The 20,151-nt window shown below is 40.2% G+C and overlaps 1 protein-coding gene across 4 annotated transcripts in view; it reads left to right on the top strand.

Moving 5' to 3' along the window:
• phrf1 (PHD and ring finger domains 1) overlaps nucleotides 1-20,151 on the top strand; it is a 93,562-nt gene that overhangs the window by 22,978 nt on the left and 50,433 nt on the right. For all 4 annotated transcript variants that reach the window (XR_011963737.1, XM_072592438.1, XM_072592440.1 and 1 more), the window contains 5 exons: nucleotides 216-371; nucleotides 3,002-3,210; nucleotides 3,595-3,678; nucleotides 6,782-6,903; nucleotides 14,394-14,485. Coding sequence is in view for 3 of the 4 variants with exons in the window: in XM_072592438.1 (XP_072448539.1) it covers nucleotides 216-371; nucleotides 3,002-3,210; nucleotides 3,595-3,678; nucleotides 6,782-6,903; nucleotides 14,394-14,485 (663 nt within the window). In the remaining variant the exon portion in view is untranslated. The remainder of the gene's footprint in view (nucleotides 1-215; nucleotides 372-3,001; nucleotides 3,211-3,594; nucleotides 3,679-6,781; nucleotides 6,904-14,393; nucleotides 14,486-20,151) is intronic.

Genomic DNA, 20,151 nt, shown 5'->3' with positions numbered 1-20,151 from the left:
TATTTGGTCCCCACCTCCAAACCACTTATCCTTAACAGCTGGAGGCCAAGGCCTTGTGGTACTTAACCAATTAAAGCCTGCCAACATGTTTATTACAATTCTATTTTCTGTCTGTTAGCCAATGACAGGTCCATACCGGGACATTACCTATTATACCTGGAGCAGAAGTCTAACCTTGGTTTGTTTCTAAAACTCTGAATTTATTCTTTTGTCAGAGGAATCTAGCAGTGCAGATGATCTAGATGAGGGTGGTACAGATGAAGAAGATGATGAAGATGAAGAGGATGAAGAAGATGGAGAAGGGGTCGATGATGATGATGAAGGTGATGAAGGTGATGAAGATGATGAGGATGAAGATGAGGCAGAGGAAGGTATAGTACTGGTTCACCATCTTGTAAGAGTTGACTCAGTCAAATTCATTACTTATTACTTCATAATTGATCTAGTTAGAACTGTTAATCTTCCAAAGATTTGAAATTTATAGGACCAAGCATTATTCAGGTAAGTTACTGCTTTCATAAAATATACATGAAAAAGTATGTCTCAAATCTGAGTTTGAAAGGATTTTCTCCCTCCACCTCATTCCTTCCACCCTGAAAGCTAAAGATCAGGTGTCACTGCTACTGCTTTCCTTTGGTGTCTCAACTAAATGGCCATTGCTGCCTGTAAACCTGCACAGTGAGCCAGACCAGCACAAGTGAGCCTGATCTTCCCTTGCCTGTTCAGGAGTGAGCAGATTTGTATGCTCTGTTCTGGTGTGGGCCACTGCATAGTGATTGTGGAATTCTTGGAGGTTCGTAAGCCATTTGTACCCAAGCTGCAAATAGTCAATTCAGCATAGACCAGGGTCCTTCAAGTGGAGTACAACGCCAATGGAGTAATTGAAAGTTGAGGTCTGAGTAATATTGTGCCAGTTAGTGACCTGGTATTGTGTTAATTAAGACAATGATGTTTAGAATGGCTAAAAATTTGAAAGCAATTAACTATTTGGATTTCAGAATATTTTGTCATAGCGACTTTATTTGTTACAATAACATGTTTTAATCACCACTTTGCACCTTGCCCAAATATACTGAAAGTAAGAAGAATCAGCACAAAATAACATATTGTCAAATTTCTTATTTAACAAAGTGGAGGCAACTGCCTTTCCTTGTGCAGTCTTTTGAAACTATTTGCAATCCTAAAATGTCAATTTACTGCACTTGGTCTTCTCTGCTCTTGGGGGTATTGTTGCAGTTTCTTGAGACTTTGTTCAAAATAGAATCTTTACACTAAATCATCACTTTTAAACTTCTACTGTGTTAATGGATTACTAATCTGTTTCTGCTGTTTCCAATGTGGACGATTCTTAAAGATGTCTTTTTCTGCTGTACACTGGAATGCAAGGAGCAATAATATCACTCTATAATTTGCTTATGTTGCTGATCCTTTCTGCCTGTGAAACCCTCATTTGTGTTTTTATTCTCAATTAGGCCTCAATATCAATCTCCAAATTCACCATCAACAAACTGGAGTTCATCTAAAACTCTGCCAAAGGTTCTTTTAGTGCAGTGGTAGTGTACCAACCTCCGAGCCAGGATGCCCAAATTCAAGTCCAATCTGCTCTAGAGGTGTGTAATAACAGCCCTGAGCAGGTTGATTACAAGATATTCCCAAAGTTCTGCTGACCTGTATTCAAAGTTGTGGCAAGTGCCATAAATCCAATCCTGCTATTTGCTGATCTACATTGGTGCTTGGCAACGTCTCAACTTTAAAACTTCATCCTTGTATTTGAATTCCTCTATGGCTTGTCTTCTCTCCCCACTTCTATTAATACCTGCTGCTGTCCGACAACCTCCAAGAACTTCACGTTTTTCTAATTTTAGCCTATTGCACCTCCCTGATTTTCATTGCTCCACCATGGATATTCATGTCTGCAACCACTTAGGACCTAAACTATGAAATTCCTTTCCTAAATCCCTCTGACTTTCAAACTAATTCACTTGTATTAAAATGTTTCTTTAAATCTCTCTCCTAAGGTTTTGCTCGCTTTCCCCAATGTTCCCTTAAGTGACCCTGTTTCAGAGTTGTACTGATAATAAAAACAGAAAATGTTGTAAATACTCTGCAGATCAGTCAGCAGCGTGTCAGAGCAACAAAGGACAGAATGAAGGGTCATTTACTTGAAATGTTAACTTTGTCTCTGCACAGATGTTGTCAAATTTGCTGTGTATTTTTTCCAGCAATCTTTGCTTGTATTTCAGATTTCCAACATCTGCAGTAATTTAATATTTGTTTTGATAATGCTCTTGTGCAGCTTCTTAGCATGTTTACCACATTAAAGCTGCCAAATAAATTTATATTGTAAATTTGATTTCACCGTTATGCAGTGTTATACCATATATACTTATGTATAGGTCAATCTCATGTATAAGTCAACTCCTAATTTTTTGGCCAAAGAATCTTGAATTTTCCATATACCTCGTGTGTAAGTCAACACTATGTTATCACATGAAATTGCATTCATTCTTTCATACCGGTAACACTCTTCGTCATTCCTTGTTTACTATATTGCATCTCTATTCATTCATTCATAACTCTACTTATCGCACTTGGTTTGCTACAGCATGTTTTAATTCATTCAGGCCAGTAACTCTGCTCATTGTTCTTTGTTTACTATATTACATCTCTATTCCTTCATTCATTCATAACTCTACTTACCACTCTTAATATACTACAGCAAGTTTTGATTCATTCATTTATTCAGACCGGTACTAAGTCTCTCGGTATTTCGTGCACTTTGTTCACTATACATTCAAAAGTTAATGTCGTTAAAAAGTGCAGCATGAATTTCAGCTCCTCAAAACTTGTGCCTGTTATTAGTCGACTTCCTAATTTCGGCTTTAAAAAACCATCTTCAAAATCTGACCTTTACACAAGTATTTATGGTAATTCAGGTTTGCAGTCGGAGGTTGATAAATGTAAATGACATGGCTTGTTTTAAAAAATTTTTTGTCTTAAGACAATGAAATCGATGATGAGGAGGAGGACGCAGCTGTTGGAGCAGATGACACAGAGAAAACGAGTTCCGAACAGAAATGGGGAACCAGTTCTGATGAGGAGGGTGAAAACTGCCCAATCTGTCTGAATACTTTCCGAGATCAGGCTATTGGAACTCCAGAAAGCTGTGCACATTACTTTTGCCTTGATTGCATCCTTGAATGGGCAAAGGTGAGTGCTGTGAACCAGATATTATACTCTTTGAACTGTTGAAGCTATTATGTTGATGGTGTATTCTATATAGTAAAATAAATTAAACATTTTTCCAGTGATTGCACATTAAAATTGACTTAAATTACTGTCCTTAATTGGTTGTAAAACACTTCGTGGATGCTCAGATGTCCTGAAGGAAGTCTCGAAAATGCAAATTCTATCTTCTTTACTTCATCATCCCCATGCTGCCAGAAATTGAGGGGGTCCTATGAAGACCACTGTCATGCAGTGATCACCATCTTTTAGTTCAGTCATAACATTTAAAGCAAATTGGTTAACCTGCAGCTCTATAAAGGAAAAAGAATTGTATCGATGGTTTATAAAATATTATTTTTCATACAGAATGCCAATTCGTGTCCTGTTGATCGAATCATCTTTAAACACATCTGTGTTCGTACACATTTTGGAGGAACAGTCATAAAGAAGGTGAGTTACAATGAAAACTGTTTATCAGGGCGGTACAGATAGTTCTGGGATAACGTGGGTTTCAGCAGCGCAGTTTGGCTATAACGCCAATGAGGAACCAGGAAACGCTTACCTTTGTTGGCAATAAAACGACCTGGGTTTGAATCCTGCCTGGCAGATGGTGGAATTTGAATTCAATAAATATCTGGAATTAGGAGTCTAATGATGGCTATTAATCCGTTGTTGATTATTGGAAAAACCCATCTGGTTCACTAATGTCCTTGAGGGAAGGAAACTGCTTTCGTGAGGTGGACTGGCCTACATGTGACTCCAGATCCACAGCAGAGTGATTGACTCTTAACTACCCACTGGGCAATTAGGGATGGACAAAAATGCTGCTTGGCTAACGATACCCTCATCCCACGAATGAATAAAGAAAAATAGCGCGATTCAATTGGGGAGCAGTTTGCGCATTTCGTTCCGCCCACGTGCAGATGTGTGTGCCAGACTCTCTACACCATTCTGCGCATATGACCATGTTCTTGCTGTTCTGCATATGCGCTGGTGTCTGTGCATTCACAACGTCAATACCGATCTTGGTGCCATTCTGTGCATGTGCCGATGTCTCTACGGTGTTCTGCGCATGCGTGATGTCTGCACCAAAGTCCCTGTGCCATTCAGTACATGCGCTGATGTCAGCTGCTGACAGAGTAGCTTTCTGTGAGAGGCATTGTACAGAGAGCAGCTTTCTTACATTTTTGTTAAATTTACTTTGTTTCATTAATAAGTACAATTTCAGCCTTCGATTCAGACAGTGCTATACTTTGTGTTAGACTTCTGGGTGATTTCTGAGCGATCATGAGTGATATTTTTTGCTGGTCTGTCCTTATCTCCCCTTTTCCCATAGGTCCCATTATTTCTATTAAGCGAGGTTTTACTGGAATGCAACTACTGCGTTATAGGAGAAATAACTGTATAAGTGTATTTGTATGAAACTGAGAAGATGCTTACTTTTTCCTCTTGCTAGAGGTCAAGTTGATATGATTGTGGGTGGGTGAGTTTGTAGGAATCTCTGATACTTGGCCCAAATGTCAGATCCTTGTGTGTGATCCGGGGCAGTGAATGCCTTGAGGGCATCATAGATGACACTGATTCACTAGGAATAAACGGATATCTAGATATAGCTAATACTAGCTAATATTGTGCAAGTCTGGGGGACAGTTTTGGGTAACAAGGATATGGTGGGGAGTTAAACATTTATTTTACATCGGTCTTTACAGTGTACGATATTTCAAACATTCCATTAATACTGAAGAATGTAGGGGAGGAATTAAGTGCCCTCATTAAAGAAATACTATTTGACCAAACTAAACGGGGGAAAGGCCGATATGTCCCTTGCCCTGATGGTTTACATCCAAGGATCCTAAAAGAAATAGTTACAGAGAATTTGGATGCAGTGGTTGTCATTTTCCAAAAAATCCTTGGATTGTGGAGAAACACCTAAGGATTGGAAAACTGCAAACGTGACACCCCTATTCAAAAAGAGAAGACGAAAAAACTGATAATATCTATTGTTGGAAGAATATTGGAATCACTTATTAAGGAAGTGACAGCAGAATAAATCATAATCTAATCAACCAGTTAGCATAGCATAACATTGAACTCTTGTCTAATGTATTAGAGTTTTTCAAGGAAGTCACAAGAAGAGTGGGTAAAGAAGATCCATTTGATGACTTGTGTATGGAGGTGTTTGACATGGTGCTTCAAAGATAAAATCATAAGATTAGAGCCCAATATGTTGGAGGTGCAGTACATTGACATGGTTAGAGCATTGGCTCATAGGCAGGAAGCAGGGAGTGGGGGTGAAGAGCTCTATTTCAGATTGTCAACCTATGACCTCTGAGCTTCTGCAGGAATCAGTACTGCAACTGGTTACGATATAGATTAATGACTTGGAGAAAGGAAGTGAATGTACTGTAGCTAAATTTGCAGATAACACAAGTTGTTGGAAGGAAACTTGTGAGAGCGATACAAACAGTTTACAGAGATGTCTAGCTTAAATAAGTGGGCAAAAAGTTGGCAACTGGAGTACAACGTGGGAAAATGTGAAGTTCAGTTTTGAAGGAAGAACAAAAGAACAATGTTATTTCAGTAGAGAAAAGCTGCAATAAGGACCAAAACAAAGGGACTTGGGAGTATTTGTGCATGAAACATAGAAAGCTAGTAGAAAGCTGCAACAAGTAATCAGGAAGGCTAATGGAACGTAGGCCCTTATTTCAAAGAGGTTGGAATATGAGAATAGGGAGGTCTTATTGCAACTGTACAAGGTGTCTGGAGTACTGAGAGCAGTTTTGGTCTCCTTATTTAAGGTAAGATAGAATTTCATTGGAGACACTTTAGAGAACATTCACTTGGATGAAACTTGGTATGGAAGGATTGTCATATGAGCAAAGGCTGAACAAGTTTGGGCTCTACTCACTGGTGTTTAGAAGAATGAGAGGTGATCTTATTGAAACCCGTGGAATCCTTCAGGGTCTTGACAAGATAAATGTTGTGAGGATGTTTCCCCTTATAGGGCAATCTAGGACCAGAGGGCACTGTCTGAAAAACAGGAGTGCCAATTTATTCTGAGATGAGGAGGAATTTCTTCTTTGAGGGTTGTGTGTCTTGAGTCTTTGGACCTCCTTGCCACAGAGACTTGTGGGGACAGAGTCCTTGTATATACTTAAGGTTGTAATTGATAGATTCTTGACCCGTAGGGAAATCAAGAGTTGTGGGGAAAGATCATGAAGGTTGACATGAGGAATGTTGGATCAACCATGATCCCATTGAAAGGCAGTGCAAGTACTAGGGGTCGAACAATTTACTTATTTACTTACATAAGTACCTATTTCTTATGATCTAAGTGAATCTAGTGCACTTCCTAGCGGTGTTACTGTCAATTGTGCCATACATTGAGAATAGGTCCACTAATACAGTTGGGGATCATGCCATAGCTCTTTCCCAATTGCACAGTTTGGTGTCACATGTTTTGCACTATTGAGTCACACTTGAGGGGGTAGGAAAAAACAGGATCTTTAGACAATCAGAGATTCATTCCTAAGAACTCTCATTCTCTTTGAAGGTTCCAGTGCAGAACCCAAATAAAGACAATGAAGAGGAGGAAGAGGACGTAACAAACTGTGAGGTGTGTGGACGAAGTGACCGTGAAGATAGCCTTCTCCTCTGTGATGGTTGTGATTCGGGGTATGTAACAGCTAGACATGATGATAACTTAAAACTATATTTGGAAACAGTAGCAATTCAAATTACCTTTGTTACAGTGATGGTCTACTGACTGATCATCATCATATCCAAACATTAGAACTGTATTGGGCCAAATTTCTGCGGCTGTCAATCCTGGGGCACTACTTCCCTTCCATTTCTCTGCTGTTTGACCTTTACAATATCTTCGGACAGAATTTGTTGCAACACAGCTTTAGCCAGTTGTTATGTTAGAGGATGGGCTCTTGTTCCTCGAAGTTTACAGGTTCCTCCTCAAAATAATTGTGTTCAAAGTTGCTGATGTTCAGAGTATTAAGCATACAGTGATAACTATTATGTGACAAATTGATGATGATGCACAAGCATAACAGCAACGGTTTGGTGAACTTGCCAGATATCTTTCTGAGAATTCACATCTATTGTTGTCAACTTGGGTTGATGGTGTTCATGACTGATTAGACTTCAATGAATTAATGCTCCCTCTCTTAACCTCCTGTCCAAGTCCAGCTATATGAGAATCTGCATGCTCCATTACATCTCCTTATTCAGATGGCTGTTCTTGTTCATTGATGACCACAGTTTTAATAATAAATTCTAATCAGTTTCACCATGGCAAAACTGTCAAATCAAGTCATTCAATTGGAGACAGATACTGAGAGATTAATGAATGAAGGCACCATACAGATGGTGTTATCACTTGGCTTTGGAAGATGTCTACTGGATGTCAACTGAGGGACCTATGGGGCCAGGACAAAGGAAGTTTGTAACTGAATCCTTATCAGCTAACTGTCTCTGTCTGGTAAGTAAAAAGGGTAAAAACAAAGACTGCAGATGCTGGAAACCAGAGTCTAGATTAGAGTGGTGCTGGAAAAGCACAGCAGGTCAGGCAGCATCCGAGGAACAGGAAAATCGATGTTTTGGGCAAAAGCTGTGCTTTTCCAGCACCACTCTAATCTAGACTCTGGTAAATTCTAATTCCCATCAAGCAACTGAACACTGAAGCTCAATTAAAGGGCATAGATAAAAGTAAACCTGCATATCTGCAGACAATTTAATTACCACTTTCCTTATAAGTATAAATATAAATCATTATCAGGTTTCTTGTAAACTGGTGGGTCAGAATGTAGCAAATCTGGATTTATTGAGGCAACAACGTTGCCTTACTGACTACAGTATGCGACGACAGTATCACCATGACTTGTTCACACAAGAACATAAGAAACGGGAGCAGAAGTAGGATAACCATGCAGTGAAGCTTGCCCACCATATGTAGAACATGCCTGATCTGCTCCAAACCTTACCTCCTCTTTCATGCAAACTCCTTACATCCCTCAACTCCTCAACATATCAAAAAGCTAGCCACCCGCTCTTTAAATACTTCCAGTGAACTAACTGTCACAGTTCTGTGAGGTAGAGAATTCCTGACATTCACTACAGTCTGAGAAAAAATTCCTTCAGTTTTAACTGCATGTTCCCTTATGGTGTAACTATGTCGTGTAGTTCAAGATTCTGCCAGTGATGAAAGCAACTTCTTAAATTCAACTCTCTCAACTCCTCAACATTTTGTATGTTTCAATAAAATTGATCATCATCCTTCAGAACCCTAAAGAATAAGGGTCTAACTTGTTTAGCCATTCTTGATAAGTCACCCCCTTTATCTCAGGTTTCAGCCTAGTGAAGCTTTTTTGAACTGCCTCATATTCTTTCCTACATTCAGGAACCAAAATTTTATATAGTACTCCAGATATGGCATCATCAAAACCCTGAAAAATTTCCCTATTTTTAAATTCCATTCACTTAGCATGTAGGAACAAAATTCAATTTGCCACCTTAATTACCTGCATGCTTGCTTTTCTTTTGTGTTTCATGCACAGGAATACCTGAGTCCCAGTGTGTTGTCACCATTTAATTGACCTTGTACTTCACTACATTGAACTCCATTTGGCAGGTTTTTGTCCACTCTTTCAACCTGTTCTTAGCCCCTTGCAAATTCCTGTGTCTTCATCACAACATGCCCTCCCCCCACATTTCCGTTATGATAGCAAGTTTGGATGTGTTGCACTCTGCCCCTCTCTGTCTTTAATGAAAGAGCAAAATAATTGATTTTTTAGGATTGATTCCTGTGGCACTCTACAAATTACATTGTAAAAGATCCATTAATCCCAATACATTGTAAAAGATCCATTAATCCCAACACTTTCTTTTCTGTGTCTTAATCAATTCTTAATCCATGCTAATATGTTACTGGCAATGCTGAGAGCCCCTATCTTGTACGATAACCTTTCATATGGCATCTTAGCAAATTCCTCCTCATAATTCTAATATTCTGCATCCACTGATTTCCCTTTTATCTAGTCTACTTATATTATTGGAGAACTTGTGAAAGTTTGTCAAACATGATTTCTGTTTCACAAAATCATGTTGGATCTGTTGGGTTATACAGGTATTAGGTTTTTCTTAATGTTCTGCTATTCCTTCCTTAATAATGGACTCTCACATTTTCCCAATGACAGATGATAGTGTAACTGGCCCATTACTTCCGATGTTCTGTCTTCCTCCCTTCTTGAATAGGGGTGTCACAATGGCAGTTTTCTAATCTGCTGAAACCCTCCCAGAATCTGATGGATTCTGCAATATTTTGGCTAAGGCCTATGTTATCTCTGCAATCACTTCCTTTAAAACACCTGAATACAGGCATCAGGTCTTGGTGACAGATCTGCCTTTATTGCTATTGTTTATCAATTGTAATCTACTTTTCAGTTCAGTTAGTGTAGATTACTCATATTTGTCCCTTGTGATGCAGATTGTCACAGGATCTTCCCTGTTATCTTTTGAGATGATTGCAGCATCCTCGCTTATTAATCCTACCTCATTACACATTATTCGATCTAAAATATTCTGGTAGACTACTACTCGAAGAAGTAATTCCTGATGCACTGAACAAAATTATCTTCCTTCTTAATCTTCTCCATCTGATTTATCCTGTCTATATGCTGGTTACAATCACCCGTGACAATGGTAGTGCACTTCGGACACACCTCCGTTATTTCCTGATATGTACTTTGTGCTTCAGTGAGGTAACCTTTTGGGGGCCTATAGGAGATTCCCACCAAAGAGCTGAATTTCAGAGCTGAGATGAGAGTGACTGCCTTTAACATTAAAGTTGCATTTGAACAAGTATGATATCAGTACATCTTAGCAAAACTGGAGTCAGTGAAATTAGGAGAAAGTGCACTGTTGACTGGGATCATACCTGGCATGAAGAAAGATAATTGGAAGCTGAGGGAATTCCTCTGGGTAGTGATCTAAGCCCAACCATTTTATGCTATTTTAAATAACTTTGCCTCTTTCATAAGATCAGAAGTGGGGAGTGTCTCATGACTGGAGGGTGGCTAATGTGCCTTTGGGTAGTGTTCTAGACCAGAGGAGCCTAGGGTTTCAGGTACATAATTCTTTAAAGTCTGCATCACATGTCAACAGGATGCTTAAAAAGGCATGTAGCATGTTTGCCTTCATTCCTCAGCTTTTTGGGTGTAGGTGTTGGAAAGCTGTATTGAGTTTGTACAGAATATTGGTGAGGCCTCTTGTGGCCGACCACCTCAGCTCCCCCTCCTGCTCCACCAAGGACATGCACATCCTGGGCTGCCTCCACCGGCAAATCAAAACCACCTGACAAAGCCACCATCTATAAAGTACAAGTCTGGAATGTGATGGAGTACTCCCCAGCTGCTTGAAGACTGTAGCTTCAAGAACACGCAAGAAACCTGACACTATCCAGCAGAAAGCCAACTTGATTGGCACACATCCACTAATTTTCACTCCCTCCATGTTGAGGATCAGTAGCAACAATCCATGCCATCTACAAGATGGACTGCAGAAATTTACCAAAACACCTTCTAAACCCATGATTGCTACCTTCCAGAAGGGCAAAGGTAGGAGATGCATGAGAACACCGTCAGCTACTACATTTTCCTCCAAGTCACTCACCATCCTGACTTGGGAATATATTGCTTCGATGTCACTGGGGCAATTTCCTGGAACTCCCTCCCTAATAGCACAGTGGGGGGGACCTTCAGCGTATGGACAGCAGCAATTCAAGAAGTTAGCTCATCGCCACCTCGAGCACACAAGGGATGGGCAATAAAAGCCATCCCAGTCAGTGGTGCCCACATGCCATGAATGTTTTTTTTTAAATTACAGACCAGAGGACGTTTTTATACACGAAGGCAAACAGCATAGATGAAGTATTGAATGAATGCTTTGCGCCTGTCTTTACAGAGAGAGATTTTGTACAGGTCATGGAAGAGGAAACTATTAGTAGAAGGATTCAGAATATATAAGTTTTTAGATAGACTGTTGGTACTTAAAGTTGACAAGTCACTGGAACCAAATGGAAAGAATCCAAGAATGCTGAAGAAAGCGTGACTAGAAAATTGCAAGGGTAGTGTTTCACACAGTTTTTCAGTCTTCCCTAGACTCTTGCAGGTGCCAGAATACTGGAGAGTTGAAAATATTATGAACTTGTACAAAAAAACATCAACAATTATCAATCAATTTAACTTCACTGTTGTGGAAGCTTCTAGAAACAGTTATTAGGGATAGAGTTAGTAGCCCATTTTAAGAAAAAAAGGTGAAAGGGGCAAAGTTATTGGTAAATAGCAAAAGATGATTGGGGTAGGTTGCTACTCTGAGAAATTCCATCAGCGATGTCCAGGAGCTGAGGTAACTGACCTCCAATAGCCCCAAACATCTTTCTTCATGCCAGGTATGATCCCAGTCAGCAGTGCACTTTCCTCTAATTTCATTGACTCCACTTTTGCTAAGATGTACTGATATCATACTTGTTCAAATGCAGCTTTAATGTTAAAGGCAGTCACTCTCATTTCACCTCTGAAGTTCAGCTTTTATCCATGTTTGAACCATGGCCAAAATGAGGCCAGGAGATTAGTGATCTGATACCAATTCAACTGACAAGTCGACTATATTTTGACTTTATGGGCAACAAAAATTGATGTAAATCAACTAAAATCTACTCAGAATCGAATATATCCATAAATTCCCCAAAGATAAATTTGTGCTCCTGCTTAATAATTTTAGCGATCCTCTTTAACTCCACACCATTGATTAGGAAGAGCCAGTATGTTTTCTGTAGGATACATCATATTTAAATAACTTGTGAGTGTTTTCAGAGAGTTTGGAGAAAACGTTGGTGAGGATAATGTTATTGATGTGATGTACATGGACTTTCAGAAGGTGTTCAATAGATTGCTGCACAATCGACTTGCGAGAGAATTTATAGCACTTGGAATAAAAAGGACAGTAATAAAGTGAGTACAAAATTAGCTGAGTGACAGGAAGAAGAGAGTAATGGTGAATAGATATTCTTTAGGCTGGAGGAAAGTTTCCTAGGGATCAGTACTAGAACCCTTGCTTTTCCTGATATAAGTCAATGAGGTAGATTTTGATGTGCAGAGGGCAATTACAAGGTTTTCAGCTAATAACGTATCATTCTAAACTGAGGGGGACAGTGTAGAACTTCAAAATACATAGACAGGTTGGTGGATAGATGGCAGATAAAATCCAAGGTAGAGAAGTGTGATGTGATGAATTTTCATAGGAAGAACATAGTCAGGTAATATACAATAAAGGAGACAATTCTAAAGGGAGTGCAGGAGCAGAGGAAACTGGGCATATATGTGTATAGGTTCTTGAAGATGGCAGGACAGGTGGAGAGAACAGTTAATAAAGCATGCAGTATGCCGATCTTTATCAATAAAGGCACTGAGTATAAAAGCAGGGTGTTTTTTTTTAGATTAGATTCGATTAGATTACTTACAGTGTGGAAACAGGCCCTTCGGCCCAACAAGTCCACACCGCCCCGCCGAAGCGCAACCCACTCATACCCCTAACCTAACATTACGGTAATTTAGCATGGCCAATTCACCTGACCTGCACATCTTTGGATTGTGGGAGGAAACCGGAGCACCCGGAGGAAACCCACGCAGACACGGGGAGAACGTGCAAACTCCACACAGTCAGTCGCCTGAGGTGGGAAATGAACCTGGGTCTCTGGTGCTGTGAGGCATCAGTGCTAACCACTGTGCCACCATGCCGCCCGAGAGGTTATGATAAACGTCTACAAGACACTTGTTCAACTTCAGCTGGTATATTGTGTTCTTGATGCAACCCGATAGGAAGGATGTGAATGTATTGGAGTTTAGGTGTAACAAAGATTGCATGAGGTTTTCAGCAATATCTAAGCTGAGCCAGAGAGGGGTGAAGTGGGTGATGTTTGGAAGGTGAAAAAGTGAAAGTCCAAAAGAGAGATCAAAAGCTAATTATGGGTTCAAATGTGAAACCAGAGTTGCAAGCAGTCTAATTTCATCTCACACTGTTGGCAGAGTTGGTTTTGGGACCCTTTTCCTGACGTGTATTAATGATCTAGGTCTTGTATACAGGAATCATGCAATGAAAGTCTTCAGACAATGAAAAACTTAGAAGCATTGTAAACTGTAAAAAGAACAGCGAAAATTTCAAAAGAATGTTGGCAAGTTAGTGGAGTGAATATAGAAGTTGTTATCTCTGTTGAGTCTGATAATACAAATTTGAATTCCCGGTGACTGATCTAAGAAATTGCACAATGCAAATTCAAATTTTAAGACCTAATTGTAATAAACAAAAAGCAACAAAATGTCTCTGAGGAAACTTGTAGAAATAACCATTTCTTAACCAACTGTCAGTCTCATGGCACAATTATACATTACAGCACACTTTCCACAGGACACAGTTCAAATTTACTCTCGGCTTCTCCGAGGAGATTAAACTGATGGTGCTCTAAGTGGAGAGTTGATTAAAGGGAATGGATTGGGTGAGCAAAATGGCCCTTTTATTGTTTAGAGACATAACTTCAAAGGGGTGGCACAGTTGCTCAGTAGTTAACACTGCTGTCTCAGCGCATCAGGAACTCTGGTTTGCTTCCACCCTTGGAAGACTGTCTGTGTGGAGTTTGTACATTCTCCCGTGTCTATGTGGCTTTTGTCCAGGTGCTCCGGTTTCCTCCCGCAGTCCAAAGATGTGCAGGTTAGGTGATTGGCCATGCTAAATTGCCTATAATGTCCAGGATGTGCAGGTCCGGTGGATTAGCTATGGGAAATGTAGGGTTTCTGGGTTGGGATGTTGTTTGGAGGGTTGGTGTGGACTCGATAGGCTGAATGATCTGCTTTCACACTATAAGGATTCTATGAATCAATGTAGATCCAATTCTGCATTTCTTTTGGCATCCCCAGTGATGTATATAATAACAGTTCTTTCAAGTTGAAGGAAGCAGCATCTCTTAGCTCCATATTTGCAACTACAGGTTTGCTGGCAAGCATTGGATGGTTCAATTTTACTTCGTTAAAATTTTGCATGCTTTATTTTAACTTTTTTATTCATAATATTTTTTGATGATTCAAATTGTTTCCTTTTTTTAGATACCACTTGGACTGTCTTACCCCTGCCCTTAATACTGTTCCAGTAGAAGAATGGTTTTGCCCAGAGTGTGCTGCTAACAATCCTACAGCTGGTAAATAATTTGATATAAGCGATTTATATTTAGGTGAAGATGTGTCTTTAAATATTTTAAACTTGTTTGCTGAGTTGTGATGTGTTTCGAGAATATAGGATTTGATTGGTTATAATGCTAGACTGGCAACCTAAGAGTCTGGGAATTTAGGCCTCATCATTTTATTGGCAGCAGACTCGTAACTGAGAAAGAGAGTAGGTCGGTGGTCAGTAGAAGCTGTAATGAATGGTTGTCAGTGGAATTCAGTGGTCACAGACTTTTAAGGATGGGCAGGTAGTTGCAGAGGAGGCTAGAGGTGGCAGATCCTGACACGTGAGCTGTTGAAGGGGTGAGCACTATCACTTTCTGGCAGCAAAATTTCACGCTACCAGGACAGTTAGTTAGGCTGCCAGCAGCTGGCAGGTCTATGGGATGAACTGTTTAAAGTTGAGGATAGAAGTGGAAGGCATTGTGTCGGCAATTCCTGAGCCGTATATAAGTCTATATTTATAGAGTGTTTATACGACTGGTGTCAGCAGCGATCATCTGAAGATTTAATCTATTTGCCCCAGTGTGGAAAAGACATTCAACCATTGGTCTTATTGCACTATTCAGTCATGGCTGATCAATACCTTGTCTCCCTTTATCACTCTTGGTCATGAAATGTTTGGTGTCTCCAACCTGAACTGCTTCCTATAGGATTACTTGTATATTCCCATTACTGTTTGGATGAAGGAGTGATCCCTGTTCACGATAAAATGGCCTGGCTGTTATTTTATGATTGTGACGCATTCTGTCAAAGTTTTTTGTCTTGCACTCATCAGGGAAGTTTACAAGAGAACCATTTCAAGTAGAAAATCAATCTTTATACTGGGTTAGATGGGGGGTGATGATTGGCGGGCAAGTGGGGCACTGATTGTTAGAGACATGCCATGGAGAATGCATCAATTAATGATGATTAACAGTTTAAAGCCAGACTTTTTATTTAAATTTTAAGCTATTTGGTTGACTCTCAGGACATTGCCCTGAGAAATGAGCAAAAGTACTGTCACTTATTTTGTTGAATTGAAACAGGTGCCAGTGTATGTGCATGTTCTTTTGGTCTGCAAAGAACAAGGCCATCTATTTAAATATATATAACTTCCAGTACTTGCAAGTACACCACATTGCAATCCTGCCTGACAATCTAAATTGGTTGTCAGTGTAATTTAAGATTATATCCTTATTCTAATTTCCCAACACCTGTCTATCTACTATTATCAAATCTAGCCTATTAAAACAACTGGTAAAATCATGGAAGTGTTATTGCACAGAAGGGAGCCATTTGGCCCATCATGTTTACACCAATTCTCTAAATGTGTGTTCAGACTTGCATTATGCCATTCTCCTGTATATTCCCCATGTCCTTGCACAATTTAAAAAAAAATAATCTTTCAACATGCTCTTGAATGCCTCGATTGAACCTGCTGTCACTGCACTTCCAGGCAGTGCATTCCAGCCCCAAATGACGCATGTATGAAAAGTTTTTTTTATTTCAAATCACATTTGCTTCTTTTGCATATCATCTTAAATCTGCCCTCTGGTTCTGTACTCTTGTACAAGTGGGAACAGTTTTTAAATTTTTTGTTGGGTGCATTATTCAGAGGGAAATGGGTCTGGGTGGGTTGCTCTTCGGAGGGTCGGTGTGGACTGGTTGGGCCGGGTGGCCGGTTTCCACACAGGGAGTCCAGTCTAATCTAAAGTCTGATCTTTTCCCCATCTACTCAATCCAAACCAACATGAGTTTGAAAAATTCTATCAGATCCCAAATGAATTAAATGATTTTTAAATCTTCCATACTCCGGGGAATGCAAGCTTCATCTGTCATACACACAGGTTTTTAAATGTATTTACAAATGTAAACAAATATAGATTGAAAAAAGATGAGTGGCAAATATAAAAGGGAATCCCAATACCTTTTATTAGTATACAAATTGTAAAGACTGGCAAAAAGAGGAGCAGGACTGATTAGGAATTAAACCAGATGGATTGCATATGGTGGGAAGAAGCATGGCTGAGGTACTAAATGAATACTTTCTATTTGACTTTACAACAAAGTAGATGCTACTCAAGCCAGAGTTCTCGATTGATGAGATTCCTCCAATGATATTGAAGTAAGTGAGTGGAAATTGCGAGGGTACTAGATATAAGCATTCAGTCTTCATTTAAATCTGGAGATGTCAGAAGGTTAGAGAAATATAATCATGTACTCTTGTTCAGCAAAGGAGTAAAGAAATGCCCAGCAATTTCAGACCAGTAAGTTTAAATTCAGTCATGTGAGGAAACGTGGGCTGTTAAGCGCAAGCCAGCTTTTATTTCTACAGGAGAAATTGTGTTGACTTAATTGCTGGAGTTTTGTTTTGAAGGGGTAATGGAAAAGGCAAATGTGGCTAATGCTGGTATTGCGGTTTACATGGATTTTAAAAAGGTGTTTGATGTCGTGCCATATAACTTATTCTTGTGGAATAAGTAGTACAGTGGATGCAAAATTGACTGAGTAACAGGGAATGGAGAATTGTCATCAATAGATATTTTTCAAACTAGAAGGAGGAAGATCGGTGGTGTAGTTCCCCATGGATTGGTGTTGGGACCCTTGCTTATCCTGATACATATTAATGATCTGGATCTTGATGTGCAGGAGATAGTTTCAAATTCTGCTACTGGAGATTTGGAAACATTGTAGATTTTGAGGATAGCAGTGTAGGACTCCAAAAGGACAAGTTGGAGTGGGCTGTAGGTGACAGGTAAGGTTCAGTTCAGAGAAGTGTGAGGTGATGCACTTTGGTAGGAAGAACATGGCCAGACAATATAAAATACTAAGTACAATTCTAAGGGGGTCGCAAGGGTTGAGGAACCTGGGTGTAAATGTGCACAGTCCTCTGAAGATGGCAGGGCAGATTGAGACATCGTTTACTAAAGCAAATTTTATTTATCTGGGCATGAAGTACAAAACCAAGGAGATTATGTTTAACTTGTACAAAACGCTTGCTTAGCCTCAGCTGGACATTGTATGAAGGATGTTAGTTCATTGGAAAGAATGCAGAAGAGATTTCCCAGCATGATTCCAAGGATGGGCAACTTCACTTGTGAAGATTGAGCTTGAAAAAATTGGGACGGTTCACTTTGGAGAAGAGAAGGCCATGAGGAGATCTGATAGAAGTTTACAAAATCATGAGAGGTCTGCTTAGAGTAGATTTCGAGAATCTGTTCTGGCTTGTAAAAGTATTGAGAATGAGGAGTCACAGATTTAAAGTGGTTTGAAAATAGAGAACATGTAACATGTGAAAATGACTTTTATTACAGTGGTTCAGGTCTGGAATGAACTGCCTGGAAGTGACATAGTAACATAGAGTATTACATAATGATAAGTGGCTTTTTGACCAGCATGGATATGATGGGCCATCAAGCATTTATCTACATATCCCATTTCTCAGCATTTGACCTGTGGAGTCTTCTATAGTATGGCAAATCCAGTGCTCATCTAAATACTACTAAAATGTTTTGATGGTTCCTACCTCTGCCACTCTTTCAAATTCTTCATTGTTGGGGGAAAGAAATTCTCCTTAACTCCTCAAAAACCTTTTGTCCCACTCCTTAGGTCTATGCTCTTCATTATTTTGTAGACCTTAATCAGCTCACCTCTCAACCTTCTCTGCTCTAAGGAAAACAACCCTAGCTTGTTTAGTCTCATTTCGTAACTGGCAACATGCTGGCAAATCTCCACTGCACCCTTTCTATCGCAGTTACATCCTTCTTATAATGTTGTAACCAGCACTACATAGGATACTCCAGCTATAGCCGAAGCAACATCCTATACAGCTCCATCATAATCTCCTTGCTCTTATATGCTATATCTCACTCAATAAAGACATGTATCTTATATGCTGTCTTAATCACCCAATCCACATGTCATGTTTCCTTCAAGTATCTGTGGATATGTACACCAAGGTCCCACTGATCCTCAATTCAGAGGAACCTCAATTATCCGAGTGAGAAGGGCGGGCAGCATTTTGTTTGGATAATTCATTATTTGGTTAATTGATTCAATATCTCTCCTCTTGGGCTTGGAATTTTCTGAAGTTTCCTTTTTCCTCATTCTGCCTGCCTTGCTCCCACTCTGTCTCGGGCTGAAGGCTCTTCTCTCTCTCTCTCTCTCCGCCCCCCCCCTCCTCAATCAGCACCCCCGCCCCCTCTTGGCTCACTGCTTACCTGGGTCTGTGTCCACCATCAACCCCACTATCCATTCCCCCCGCCTCAGGGCAGCTGGACTGGATACCAACAACAAGACTGCTGCCGCCTTTGGGGGGTGAGTCTCAAAGTAGCACACGTGCACATGTCCCGCGAGCGCGCACACATAAATGCACGCCACACTCACGCACACTACCACACCACACACACACCATCCACACCACTTTTAACTGCAACGTTTTGAGAAGTTCCACCTTTGCTCTGTACAGGACAATGTTGGCGAGATTATCTGAGGTAGGGGGATTTAGGGTACACCCCAGTGGAGAACTACTGGGAAAGTGTCAGGAGAGAGAGAGAGAGAGGGCGCGTGGTCAGTCATTTGGAGATGGTGCTTGGGCTCCCATCGATGTCCAGGACTGTTCTCGGCAGCATTTCAGTAAGCTGAGTTCATTTTTAATCTTTGTAAACAAAAGACGTGGTCACTGTTGGAAACACCTCTTTAATGTATGCCATGATATGGAGATACTGGTGTTAGACTGGGGTGTACCACCTTTCTGAGCACTGCTCCTTCATCAGATGGTTGTCACCTGATGAAGGAGCAGTGCTTCGAAAGCTTGTGTGCTTCCAATTAAACCTCTTGGACTATAACCTGGTGTTGTGATTTTTAACCTCTTTAATGTAATGTTTCGATCAGGACCTTGATCTTCTTTGGATAATCCGAAATTTGGATAATTGATATTTGGATGATTGAAGTTCCTCTGTATAGGCAGTGTCCTACCATTCATAATTTATTCTTTTACATTGTCGGTCCAACCAAAATTCGTTTCTCCACACTTTTAAACTTCCATCTGTCACAGTTCGGCCACCTGATAGGCTGTCAACATCTTTCTGTAGTCTAAAGCTTTCTTCCTCACTATTTATTATATCACTCATTTTTCCTTAATTTGAGAACCTGTACATAGCAAAAATTGAAACAGCCTGGAACTCTGTGGAATGCCACTGGAGCTGAAATGTGTTGCTGGAAAAGCGCAGCAGGTCAGGCAGCATCCAAGGAGCAGGAGAATCGACGTTTCGGGCATGAGCCCTTCTTCAGGTGCCACTGGACACCTGTTTCCAGTCGCAAAAAGTACCTTTAAATGTCGCCCTCTGTACCTGCCACTGAACCAGTTTTGGAAACAATTTGTCAAATTGTCTTGGATCTCAAGTGCTCACACCTTGATCAGTCACCGACGTGAGACCTTGTCTGAAGTCTCACTGAAGTCCATGTAGATTACATGTAATCAAATTTGTGAAACGCTATTTTCCCCCTAACAAAGCTATGTTGAGTCACCATGTTCGATCCCTGTCTCTCCGAGTGAAGATAAGTTTTGTCCGTTAGTTTTTTCCCAAAGTTTCCCTACCAATGATGTTAGACTCCCTGGCTTATAGTTCCCTTGTTTACCCCAACTGCCCTTCTAGAA

The sequence above is a fragment of the Chiloscyllium punctatum genome, chromosome 22, assembly GCF_047496795.1.
Source record: "Chiloscyllium punctatum isolate Juve2018m chromosome 22, sChiPun1.3, whole genome shotgun sequence".
NCBI classification, from domain to species: Eukaryota; Metazoa; Chordata; class Chondrichthyes; order Orectolobiformes; family Hemiscylliidae; genus Chiloscyllium; species Chiloscyllium punctatum.
This window is presented reverse-complemented; position numbering and strand designations above follow the sequence as displayed.